The 12,512-nt window shown below is 33.6% G+C and overlaps 1 protein-coding gene across 1 annotated transcript in view; it reads right to left on the reverse strand.

The window, feature by feature from the left end:
* Window positions 1–12,512, reverse strand: part of LOC108737965 (voltage-dependent L-type calcium channel subunit beta-2) — a 149,212-nt gene that overhangs the window by 120,606 nt on the left and 16,094 nt on the right. The window contains exon 2 of the mRNA XM_025981828.1: window positions 1,554–1,667. Coding sequence (XP_025837613.1) covers window positions 1,554–1,667 — 114 coding nt within the window. The remainder of the gene's footprint in view (window positions 1–1,553; window positions 1,668–12,512) is intronic.

Below are 12,512 nucleotides of genomic sequence, written 5' to 3' on the forward strand. Positions count from 1 at the left end.
AAAGTTAATTCGATCCTACCACCCTTTATAGAAACAATTTTTTTTTAAAAATCTTTCCATTGCTGTTTGTTAACCTATATAAATAAAACTGAATCGCTAAATGTGTTGCTAATTGCAAAACTCGATAAAATGTCGATATTTTTTTTTTAATATAGCTATTAGTTCGAGGAAGGTTCGTATGAAAAGACAAATTGGAAAAATTGCCCAGAAAAAACGTAAAAACCTCACTTCCTATTCCCATACAAACTTCAGAGTAAATTAAAACATCTGTCCCCAGATGTCAATCAAAACAAAACAAAAGCGCGTTAGGATCATTTTTGGTAGAGGTACCTTAAATTTGATTAGGTTGTATGGATATTAATAACTACCTGCCCAAAATAAACTTCGGGCAAAAAAGAAGGGTTTGCGTGTTATCAAAGAAAATAAAATTACTGACATATATGTCGTCATTACCTCCTTTGTACGTAACATTTTCTTGGTAGTTTTCTAATTTTTGTTTCTCTTTTATTTAATTATTTTTCCTGTTTCCGACAGGCCAATAACTTTTGACTGAACGAAGTCTGTCGGGGTGGCTAGTTTTCAATATAAATAATGTTTTAATTTAATGGAAAGCAACGAATAGCTAAGCGCAGTTGAATGAATGCTGCAAGCTAATCCGTCCAAATTCGCGGGTTTATGCTGTCAAAGGGGTATAGACAGAAGCAATGCGCTCATCTAGATACCGAGATAATTCATTTGGTCTACATACCACTCAATACGGGATGACCGACAAAAGGCGATTTTAGACAAGAACATCAGCGTTGGTTGTGGTGGGAGATACACCAAATTATTATATAAATAAATTTTAGTAATTAGATCACAAAAATATCTATTACTTTCGGTAGTTCTGCAGCTTTGCAGCACCAGTCGCCCTTGCTTCGTACCTTCATAACAATGCAACTGTGTGGCACAGGGAATGAAATGAGTGTATATGATTAAAGCGCAAAATTTCATAAAAAATCGCCCTTAAATATTTTCAATAACTAAGTGTCTAGACCATTTATAAAAGGTATTTGCAAAAAGTAGTCAGAAAGAAGAAAAATGTTCTTTATTAATTTTGTGATCCCACCAACGTTTCGCATTCCATTACTTTTTCAAGGCTGTAATATTTGTTATAAATACAAGACGTTGATTTATATTATCTAGTTCTTAGGGGTACAAAACTTAGTAGAAAATTCTTAGTTAATAAGTAATATTAGGAGACATTGAAATTTTCCGTTTTCTTGTATTAACTAAGTAATCTAGTAAATATTGTACCTCTAGGAAATAGATGATACAAACTAACATCTTGTATTTATAACAAATATATTACAACCTTGAAAAATCCTTAAATCAGAAAACGAAACGTCGGTGGAATTACATAATTAATAATACAAACGATGCTTATAAAAGGATCACAAAAATTTTGCAAGACTGTACACGACACTTAATTAGATTATTTTTTGAAATGACTGTAAACTATTTCAGCTAACAAAATCTGTTTAATAAAGGATCAAATGAAGCAAATGAAATACCTGGCGTTTAACGCTGGAAGAGCTATCACTGAGGCTGCCAGAGGCGGTGTTCTTTCGCGGACGTAATTTGTGTCTGGCACCTTGACTTTCTGCACTTCCAGTTCCAGTTATATTCTGCAAAAAAAGGAAAATTGTGTTTAGACGTAATCACTTCATCATCATACTATCTAACCACCAGTTGCTTCGATTGGTAAGCGTTCTATGGGAAATGCCACAGCGTGCTGATGAGAGCAAACATGCTCGAAATGTACATCCACGTCTACCAAAAATATATGTTCAATTTCATTATATTTTTGTAAAGACATCTTGACATTTCAATACTTGGAAAACATTTTTGCAAGTACTTTCACTCTATCAGTTTTTCAAAATATTTTACATAGGCACAATCAACTGCAATCATGTTTGTTTTTGGTAAAGATTTTTCCCAATTCTACAGCAAATAAAAATCTTCTCGAGCACATAAACTATCACGAACAATAAACCACACCAATGGCGAATTGAATATCAAACATAAAGATATTCTATTATTACATGAAATCGTCAATGAGGAGCACCATTTCTTGAAAAATAATACGTGGTATAGGAAAATTCGAACAATGTTTAGAACAATTTTCGGAGAAGCAGGCGATATTTTGAAATAGATGTGATTGATTCGCCAAATTTCGTATTTTTGCTTGTGGATTTCTATGGTCGGCTAGCATTTTGCCTTACCTGTATATTATTTTAAGTGATTTAAGACTTAGAAACCCGATTTTGAATCTTTCTCTCATTATTTTTTTATCTGCCTCTTCACACACTACAATAAACCACACAAAACTGTTGACTTTAAGCCATTCTCTACATCTTCATTTTCCTTACACATTCTGTCAAGGAACAAGCTGTGCAGCAGCTCACGAGACATACGGCAGTTTCATCACATTATGTCACATTTACCCGTTTATTATGGGCGCCTTATCAGACCCATCGGTACCGTGATGTGTGGGATTGCGTTAAAAATATAAATTATGTAGATTCTGGCCCGGTTCGGCGAATGCGATAGAACTGATTAAAGCGAGACCAATTTAAGCCATTTGAAATGTAGTCTCTTAAGTTAATGTTATACAGTGGTTTTTCTTCCCTAACATAAACGAAAATTTAAATGCATTCCTGACAGCCGGCTAATTAGAACTATTCAAGACAGCAGCAGGTGCATTTTTACTACTGTACTTAAATTTACTACTATTACTGCGATATTTGGGCAATAGTTCTTAAACGAAAACAGAAATATGGTCGAATACGATAAAACAAGAAAGCTAGGATCGAAGTTGTTCTTATTATTATAATTGTTTTATTTAATCAAACCAAAGAAACAGGGCGCCCCTAAAAGACAAAAATAATATACTTCACTTACTTTCACTAGCGAAGTGCCCCTTCCACTGTCTTGGATGCGCGCTGGCAAAATCGTAGGTAGGGAGAAAAAAGCTCATTATGCTCTCGACTCTTGTTCATTAAACATACTTTTCCATACAGTACCTGCTAAAAGATTTGCTCAATCATGAATAGTAGTACGAGTCGAAAGCAATAGTTTAAGTCTTTAATATGTCTTCAAATATAAATAAACATCTCGTTGATATTTTCAGTAGTAAATGGTACCAATAACATCACATTTGAGCAACGCAATTTTAGTGGATAAAATGGTCAATTTTTCCGTCCAGTACTGTACGGATTATACGCTCCTCATCGGTTAAGAGTTTGGCAGAGAGTTATTGTGTCCTTTCTTTTCTGGCCTAGTGCTGTTCTTTTCTACTTTGCGCCGGTCAAAGTAAAGGCCACATCGCTAGAGAAACTAAACGAAGTATAACAAAGGTACTTTCGATTTAACTAATATCACCATACAGTGCTATCCCTACTGACTGGGGCTATCTGTCTATAGACCGTCGTCGGTTGGAATTGCTCCCCAACGTTTCGCAACCTTCTTCAGAGGTCCTTCCGCATCCAACATCGGAGATGAAAGAACCTTTAGATCCGAATCAGAACAGCATCAGTTTATTTCAAGCATTTTCTCACTGTACTCATTTTCCTTATTCTGTTTTTATTTTTATGTATAAAGAAGCTTATTTTAAGAAACAATTTTCGTTAATTGAAGTAAGAATCTATATTAGCAGTAAGAAATAAAATTGAAATCCTTCTTAATAGAATTCCTATTTAACTCATACTTGTTTATGAGTGGAATCCAGATATTTTTTTTTATTTCGTTTGAGTGATTTCCGTGACCATCGGGGCTTTCGAAAAGCTACAATAAAAAACGCGGTGGGTGGCGCTGTTCACTTTTTCAAACTCCTCGCGTAGCTGCGTAAAAAATTACGTCATGATTAAGTCGATACGTCGATGGTCCAGTCTTGACAAATTGACGCGAGCTTCCGTCAATTTGAAGGAGCATTAGCATGTCGACGGAGAACAGGCAGCGAGTGGTGGCATCGGCGTGCGCTTTATGAAAGCTTCGGTACCGCAGTAATACGAGATACAAAAAGGAAACCGCTGCTATGATACAACTACTTCTAGTTCTGGTGTATTAGTCTAACTTGCAGTTTTCTCTCGTTATAAAGACCGTGTTATGATGCAACATATTTAATATATGTACACGGAGAAAATGAAAAATGAAAATTCACCTAAGTATTAAAGCGATATTTGCAATTTATCTCACTAGCCCGCTGGTTCGTAAGCGAAAATAATAAAAATTACAATTTGGACCCGAACTTGTAAAAATAAAATCCCAACAGAAGCAAATTTACTCGGTATTTTAGTTAATATTACAAATTTATTTGTAATAATTAAGAAACTTCAAATAATTTTTTGCGAAACATGTTAAAATTGAAATTATTACAAATTCCAATATCTCTACGACAAAATTAGTCAAATTCAGTCATTTACAATCGAAAATTGTAATTTTTACGTTGTCATATCTAAAGATTAAGTTTTCTCCGTGTAGAAAATATACCTACATACAGGTTCAGAAATTACGAAATTACATTCTTATTAATCGTCAAGAATTTATCGAATGCGTTACTACTTCCAACATATATTTATTATCATATATGTGTTGGGAGCAGTTATCAAAAGATGACTTCTAATCTGTTTACACTTTTTATTTTGTTTAATGTATCTATCTATCGGGTTGTTCGGAAAGTCATTTCGTTTTTTCCCGACAGAGGATTTAATTGTATTCTTTTGCACCCAACTTCACATTTAAGCCGTATAATTTTTATATGCTTTGAGAGCTCATATAGCAAGGCTTGTGTGTGAAAAATTCCAATTAATTCTACGCAGTAGTTTTTGGTTGGTGCCCTTTTAAATATGGAGAGCGATAAACAGCATTTTCGACATATCTTACTGTTTTACTACAGAAAGGGTAAAAATGCTGTTCAAGCCAGAAAGAAATTGACTGATGTGTATGGAGAAGGTGTGTTGACAGTAAGCCAGTGCCAGAACTGGTTCGCTAAATTTCGATCCGGCAATTTTGATGTCGAAGATGCACCACGTTCGGGAAGGCCGGTTGAAGCTGATAAAGACGCGATAAAGGCCCTATATATAAATGTCGATCGGGGTTGACGGTTCAATGTTGCTACTAACGAATAAATACCGTCTGAGTCATTATTCTGCGTATAAACCCAAATTGACCTGTTAAAAAATAACTTTTAAATATTGAATTTGATCCTAAGAAAACCTTAAAAGTTTGGACCGAGATTGGCGTCGAGATATTTACGATACGTAATCACGACGAAACTCTTTTTTTTTCGTTAAAGAAACGTTCTTTCTTATAGTCAGTTTTTGTTACTTTGACATATTGGACAGTAGCATAGTTGGGGACGCCCGAAAGTTTTTTATTATCTAAAAAACGCGTACCCTTACCCTTACCATCCGGTTATTTCCAAGTAAAAGAAAAAGTTTACCCGAAAATAACATTTGGTAAGAAATTGAAATTGTTTGAAATTATTTTGCTTCGGCATCATAAATCCATGATATAATTTCATTTTATTTTAATTTTGCGGGTGGTTGTTTAAGCCTGATTTACACACTAATCACGGACGGTGATATGATAAAAATCATAGTGCTGATGATAGGAATTGAAAAGGTTTTTTGAACAATTTAGAATTCCACCAGCTGTGTCTGGTATTTTCAATACCCCTAATATGCCAGTCTGTATTTTTTTTAAGCTTCTTTTCTTTTCTACGTCAACTGTTAACTTACTGTCAACTGTAATGGAAAGCATCAGGTAAATAAACCTGTAAACAGCTTTTACCGCTTTTATTTACGAAAATCGACAACATTTATCCTCTTTATTTTTCCGCACTTTCACATTTTGATTGTTATTCTCATGTTCGTTTAGATTTTCGTACCGTCATGACAGCCAAGGTGATGCTGTGTAGCGACCACGTAGCGCGTGAACCGTAGCACGCGTTAGCTGTCAGCTGTAGAACAATCGCTTTATATTGTCATCATCGCAGTGCGCTGCGCGATCCTTGAAGTGCCTTCCTAGGATTCTCTTTTGGACCACGTCAGTGGTAAACCATCAGCGAGATACCGTCATCGATCGAGCGAGATAAAAGCTAATAGGACATGATGTGACAGAACCGTCATACGTATCAAATACGAATGAAATAATATACGTAGAAGAACTTACTTATTAGCGCCACCCTAGACCCAGGGCGCCATTATTCACGATAGTGACCAATAGGAACATACGTAAATTTTAATACAAACATTCAGCATACATGTATCTGACCTGACCAAGGATTTGCAGCGTCGGTTTGGAGGGTGAATTTACGGGACTATTAAAAACTGACCTTACTTTAAAGGTCAGAGTTACCGTTGTAGGCGATGATGTTTCAAGCAAGTTCCACGGTATTTTGAATAGATACGTACCAATTGTTCAACAGTAGCCCTTCCTTTGTTAATCGAAGAAGATGATTTTGTAGGTTCTGATTTACGGTTAATTACCCTCGAAGCTTTACAAATATTGATAAATATGAATAGTGTATGTCTCGAATGTTAAATTTACAGAAAATGAGTTTTTAAATTAAAGGTACACTTCAAGGTTAAAAGTATTGCACACCTATAATTTTCTTTTAAAATGAAACTTGCGAATTGATGAGCAGAACAAATAGATATTCATCTTTTACTAATTTGACAAAATAACAATAGATGCCTTAAGGATGTTTGGGAGGTATGTCAAAATGCTACGAGACAAATAAAAATTTGGAAGAACGTTCCTCATTCAATTCTAAAACTCCTGTAAAAATTACAAATCGATTCACTAAACCGTTAAAAAGTTATTGAAATTTTAAAAAATTGTAATTTTACACGTCATTTTATGGAGATTCGTTAACCGAACAGATTAAATTTATTTTTATTAACAGAAAAAAAGCTACCAGAAATTTCAAACTTTTATAATAAGTAACTTGAACTCTGGAGAATCACTTTAGCGTAAGGTTATTCAAATTCACTAAATGGTTATCGAGGAAAAAATGAAAAATTAGCTGAAAATCTCGTTTTTACTTGATAATATAATGATAATATTTATAATTGTCTGAAATAAATGCAATTTTAAAGTTTTAATTATTATTTAAACATATTAAAAAGTTTTACGCTCATTATTAATAAAGATTGAAACTAAATATTTTTTTGTTTCGAAGTTGAAATCAAGGCATATTCACTGCCAAAAGTCAGTTAAAAATTTTCCATATTATTCGTTATTTCTTATTTTATTCAAAGTTTTTGGTCAAATTCCAAATTTTCTCTCAAACGTATACTTTTTTTAGTATAGAAAGTATTTATTTTCTCATGATATGCTGCAAAACCAAATTAATCACGAATTTCTAATTTTATGTACTCTTGTCTCCTAATGTACCTCCCAAACATCCTTAACGGTTTCTGGACCCTTTTATGCTTATTGTTAGTGTGTATACGACATGTTTTCGTGAAATAAAGATATCTAAGTGGTACGTTGTCTCCTTCTTATTTTGCACCCTTATCTGTTCATATCCATAATTAAAAGAGAACCCTGTTAAAAATTAATGAATTAACATCATTAGCACCAAATATCTAAACATTCATACTTTCCTTATAATCTCATACAAATTTTTGTCCAATGCTCATTGAATGCAACAACAACAACAAATGACTGTCTGCTAATACTCTCCTTGTTTGTGTAGAACAAATGCCATAACAACAACGAATTTTATTGTTGCAAATGCAAGAAAAATAAGAATGTTACCAACGTACATTAAATGTTAATATATACGACTTCGAATATTCACGTTTTAACAATTAAAAAGACGAAATAAATAAAGTTAATTTATGAGTCGAGTATATGTAATTGTTGGAGATGCGGACGGCGACTTTAAAGTAAAATCCGAGGTCTCTCGGAATCGATAAAAACTAGTCTTGAGCTTTTCGGCCACTAAATCCCAATTTAAAAGTAATAAAGCACATATTCAGGCACAAAGAAATATGCTTCTATTTATGTAGTTCTCAAAGACAAAGGCCGCTCTGTGAAGGCTTCAGCAGCCGCCTCCTTCCCGGAATGCAATATATTTAATACGTACATAATTAGAAAAGCTGCAACATGTGTTACCTAAAAATAAAACGACTTCTTAGAACGCTCCAAATTTTTTCAAAACTTATCTCAAGCTAATAAACAACGCGAGTCCCTATTGATCACAAAAGCGGCTCTTGAATAATTCCATGCGTTTGTCTAGAAATTAACATATTTTAAGACGATTTTGCACAGGTACTGTCGAAATCCATAGGATACAGCGTCAAGGTTTCTTTTGTTTTAAAGCCCGCTGTAAGGTTTTTTGCTTCGTTCTGTCGCTGCTATTGGAATTCGATAGCTTCCTAACCGGGCACCCAACTATCTGAATTCATTTCATAAATTACTGTTTCTTTACTCCACTCCATATGTATCTATAGCATGATTCCTATCCTTCAAGACTCAACGTTCTTAAAGGTGATGATAAGTACAGTATTAGGTATAATTTCTTAGTCAGTGATTTACATAAACTACCAAACGTACATCGCGATTTCGATCTTATCAATTCGCAAATAAGTCGGAAGAAAGGGGACGCATGATGATAGAGAATGTGAATTGCAGGTAAAATAATTACCTATACTATATAAGGTTTTAATTGTTTATTAAACGCTAGACCAGATTCGCAATGTGGCTTATATCAATCCCTAGACCCTAGAGGTCGACTTCGAACTGCAGCGAAGACAAAACTTGGGGTGTACGAAATGTAAATAGAGGGCGTCCACAAGAATGGAGTTATGACCCAAACGTTTGACGATGGTGCAACACGAAATCGCTTTTTTTATAAACCAATAATAATGTGCATCCAAATGAAAACCATACAGAAAGTATGTGCTCTTTATGGCCTCTCAATTTAGCCAAGATGCAATTTTCCTGCGCCAATCCATTTTTACTATTTTCCGAAGGGTGCAACTCAAAACGAATGGTAAATTTTCAGCACTTATATTCTAAAGTACATAAAAAGTGATATAAATCTAGTAGGGTGACAACTGTTTTTATACTTCGTTTACTTTCTGTAGCGATGTTACCTTCAGTTTGACCGGCGCAAAGTAGAAAAGAACAGCACTAGGCCAGAAAAGGAAGGAGACAACTCTTGGCCAAACTCTTAACCGGTGAGGAGCGTATAATCCGTACAGTACTGCACGGAAAAATTGACCATTTTATTCACTACAATTTCATTGCTCAAATGCGCTATTATTGGTACCATTTACTACTGAAAATATCAACGAGATTTTTGTTTATATTTGAAGACATATTAAAGGCTTCAACGCTTGTTTTTGACTCACACTACTATTCATAATTGAACAAAACTGTTAGCAGGTACTGTATGAAAAAGTATGTTTAATGAACAAGACTCGAGAGTATAATGAGCTTTTCTCTCCCTACCTACGATTTTGCCAGCGCGCATCCAAGACATTGGAAGGGGCACATCGCTACAGAAAGTAAATGAAGTATAATAGGTACATAATTAGCATATTAATGGCGTATAATTCTCATACAAGTTTTATATGGATTTGCGATATGGGGTGGGGGGGGGGGTGAAGCATCAAGCGTCCTATTTGAACAACTCGTATACTTTTGAAAAAGGACTAATCGTCCGAAACAATATTTAAGGGTTATTTAAAGATGTGATTTTGAATTTTTTATTTTATATTTTCCTTGTTTGCCTAATCGAACACTTTTAAGGTAGTGGCACTATTCCTCATTTTCCTGTAAAGTTATAGGTATTTGTGTACAGTTTGCCTCATACAACCCCTCCGAAAAAACTCATACGTAAGCTTGCCTCACTATTTTTCTTGTGGGACCTTCATTTCTAGAAAATCCCTGTGAACTTGAACGCCATCCGACAACTTTAAATAATTCAATTTTTAATTCACTCGCCACTGTTTCATATCCTAGATGCAACCATGCTGTGCACGCGGCTTTTAAAGCTCCACAACATTTCCATAGCAATCATTCGCTTTCAACGCAGCGTTCGTAACAAAAGCACTCGCTTAACCGTTTACGTTGCAAATTGTAAAATTTGTTTTTAAACTGACCCAGCATAAAGCGTATGTCCACCCTGAAGTGCATTTTTAATATTTTGGAAAGAATTTTTGAGAGAGAATGAGCAGTTTAGAAGATTACACATCCTATATCCAAACTCACAACCATTACCTCTTTATAATATTAGTAGGTGTAGATAAAGATAAGATCAATAATCATCTTCCTTATGCGATTAATTAATTAAATAAGGATACGTGTACTACTAGCAACCACAGGCTAACAACATACCTTCACATTTCTATTTCCCGAGGAATTTTTACTGCCGCACTCGCGATCACACATCGTTAACTAGTTTAAACAAAAGATGTGCTGTAGGCACTAACAGTCAACCAACGTTCTTCTATCCATGCGTGTTGAGAGCTTGTTATTGAATCTTATCTCACAATTTTTTGCCTTCGATAGAAAAACGTGTAGATACAGCAAAACTTCGTAAAGAGATGAGACAATAGTATTACCATCGTTTCCGTTCTCGTTTATGAAAAATTGATGCTAATACCTTTAGCCATTTTTTCATATAAATAATATAAATCCAATAAATACAATTTAAAGTCTTTGAATTGTGTAACATTTTGCTCAAAAGATGTTGAAAGTTTGATTAGTTTAGGACAGCTTTCCAGAGAAATAGATGATAGATGTGGTTAAAAAAGTATGTTTGCATTTTCGCTCGTGAAACATAAAATTTAAAAAAAAATTCCATGTCCGGTAAATTTTCTGCCTGTGTACTACATAAGAATACTCCGATAGTAATTAATAATTAAAATTTCAGAAAAAGTGCAGAATGCTTTCTAAGAGAATGATGAAAATAAAAACAGCAGGTAGGTACAAACTAAACGCATAACAAACTAGAATGTTCGGCAACTTCAATCACCTGGCGTCTCAACATGTTAAATTGTCCAGTGTAGTGGGACCCACCTCAACAGGTATTGTTCCCAAAAATGAATTCTGCCAAATAATTGCAGCCTTTGTCTGAACAAATGATAAATGTAGACGTTTTCGAGAGGGTGTATTATTCTTCTCCCTAGTAGTTTTTTCACCGTGACTCGATGGGCGTTACTATTAAACATCCCACTGCTTGACTAAATAATAATTTACATCAGCTATTTACTAAAAATTAAGGGTGCTTTAAAAAATTATGAACGAATTTGATATACAGTAAACACTCGATAGTTTGAAACATAAAAAACGTTGTTCACATCATCGATTTGTTCACGTTAACGAATGTTAAATTTAATATGTAATAAACAGCTATACCTTAATTAACAAAATCAATACACATTCAAATGTAAAACGTTAATACATAGATACTCATTAAATGCCAGCAAGAAATACATAAATCATTAATGAAATATCATTTTGCGTAATGGATTTTTCTCTTAATTAATATCATTCGTCAAACTTCAAATAAATAGACAAATTACACTATAGTTTACTTAAACTAAATTCTAGAGAATTAAAATTATCTTCATAGAGCATAAAAAAGTGCGCAAATGTACGGTAATGTTATCTTATCACATCAAGATGTGCTTGGTATTATTATACTTTGTAATACATGTATCTATTATCTAGAAATTATTCTTTGCTAACTATGTCCCACCATCATAATTTTGTACAAATATTGCAACATAAAATTAATAGTAAACAACTTTTCCTCTATGTAATATAAAAAAACATAACTGCAATTATCCTGGGTACCAGACAGTATTTTTTATTATAGTGATAGATATATTGTATTTGCTTGCATTTTATTTAGCATTTCGCACAGACTGCGTAACAAATATGCAATTATGTGAAAATATTATGAATAAAAGATCCGCATGTATTAATATATCAACAAAATCATACATTTACCTAAACGATGATTTTGTATATGAAATTGAGAGATGTGACATGTACATGTAGGAAATGAATTCTTTATCACCCCATATTGTATGCCTGTCAATAAATTAATATTAATAACTGACCTTTTAATATATTATTAATAAGCTAAATATAATTAATAAACTTCGACCGAACGTAACTAACTAACTAAGGATGGATTTTAACTAGTGTTTAATATTTAACTGCACAAAAACACAATCAGATCAGTGTTTTTTCGTTAATTTTATTAAATGAAAAGTATCAAAGAGCGGTTTTCGGTGTAGTGCCTTTCTACATATTGTTTAAATTCCAGAATCTATTCAATAAAACGAAACTTTGTGCATAAAGTTTTATAACTTTAGAAAAAACGTGACGGACCTGTACTAAATAAGCTTAGTTACGTAGTATTAAATTGAAACGCGAGGTAGTTACTATTTCACTAAATCAGTACAAAAGTTTGTTTAAAAGTCAAGAAAAGTAGTACAGAT

Source organism: Agrilus planipennis, unplaced genomic scaffold (assembly GCF_000699045.2).
Source record: "Agrilus planipennis isolate EAB-ADULT unplaced genomic scaffold, Apla_2.0 scaffold161, whole genome shotgun sequence".
In the NCBI taxonomy this organism is placed as follows: Eukaryota; Metazoa; Arthropoda; class Insecta; order Coleoptera; family Buprestidae; genus Agrilus; species Agrilus planipennis.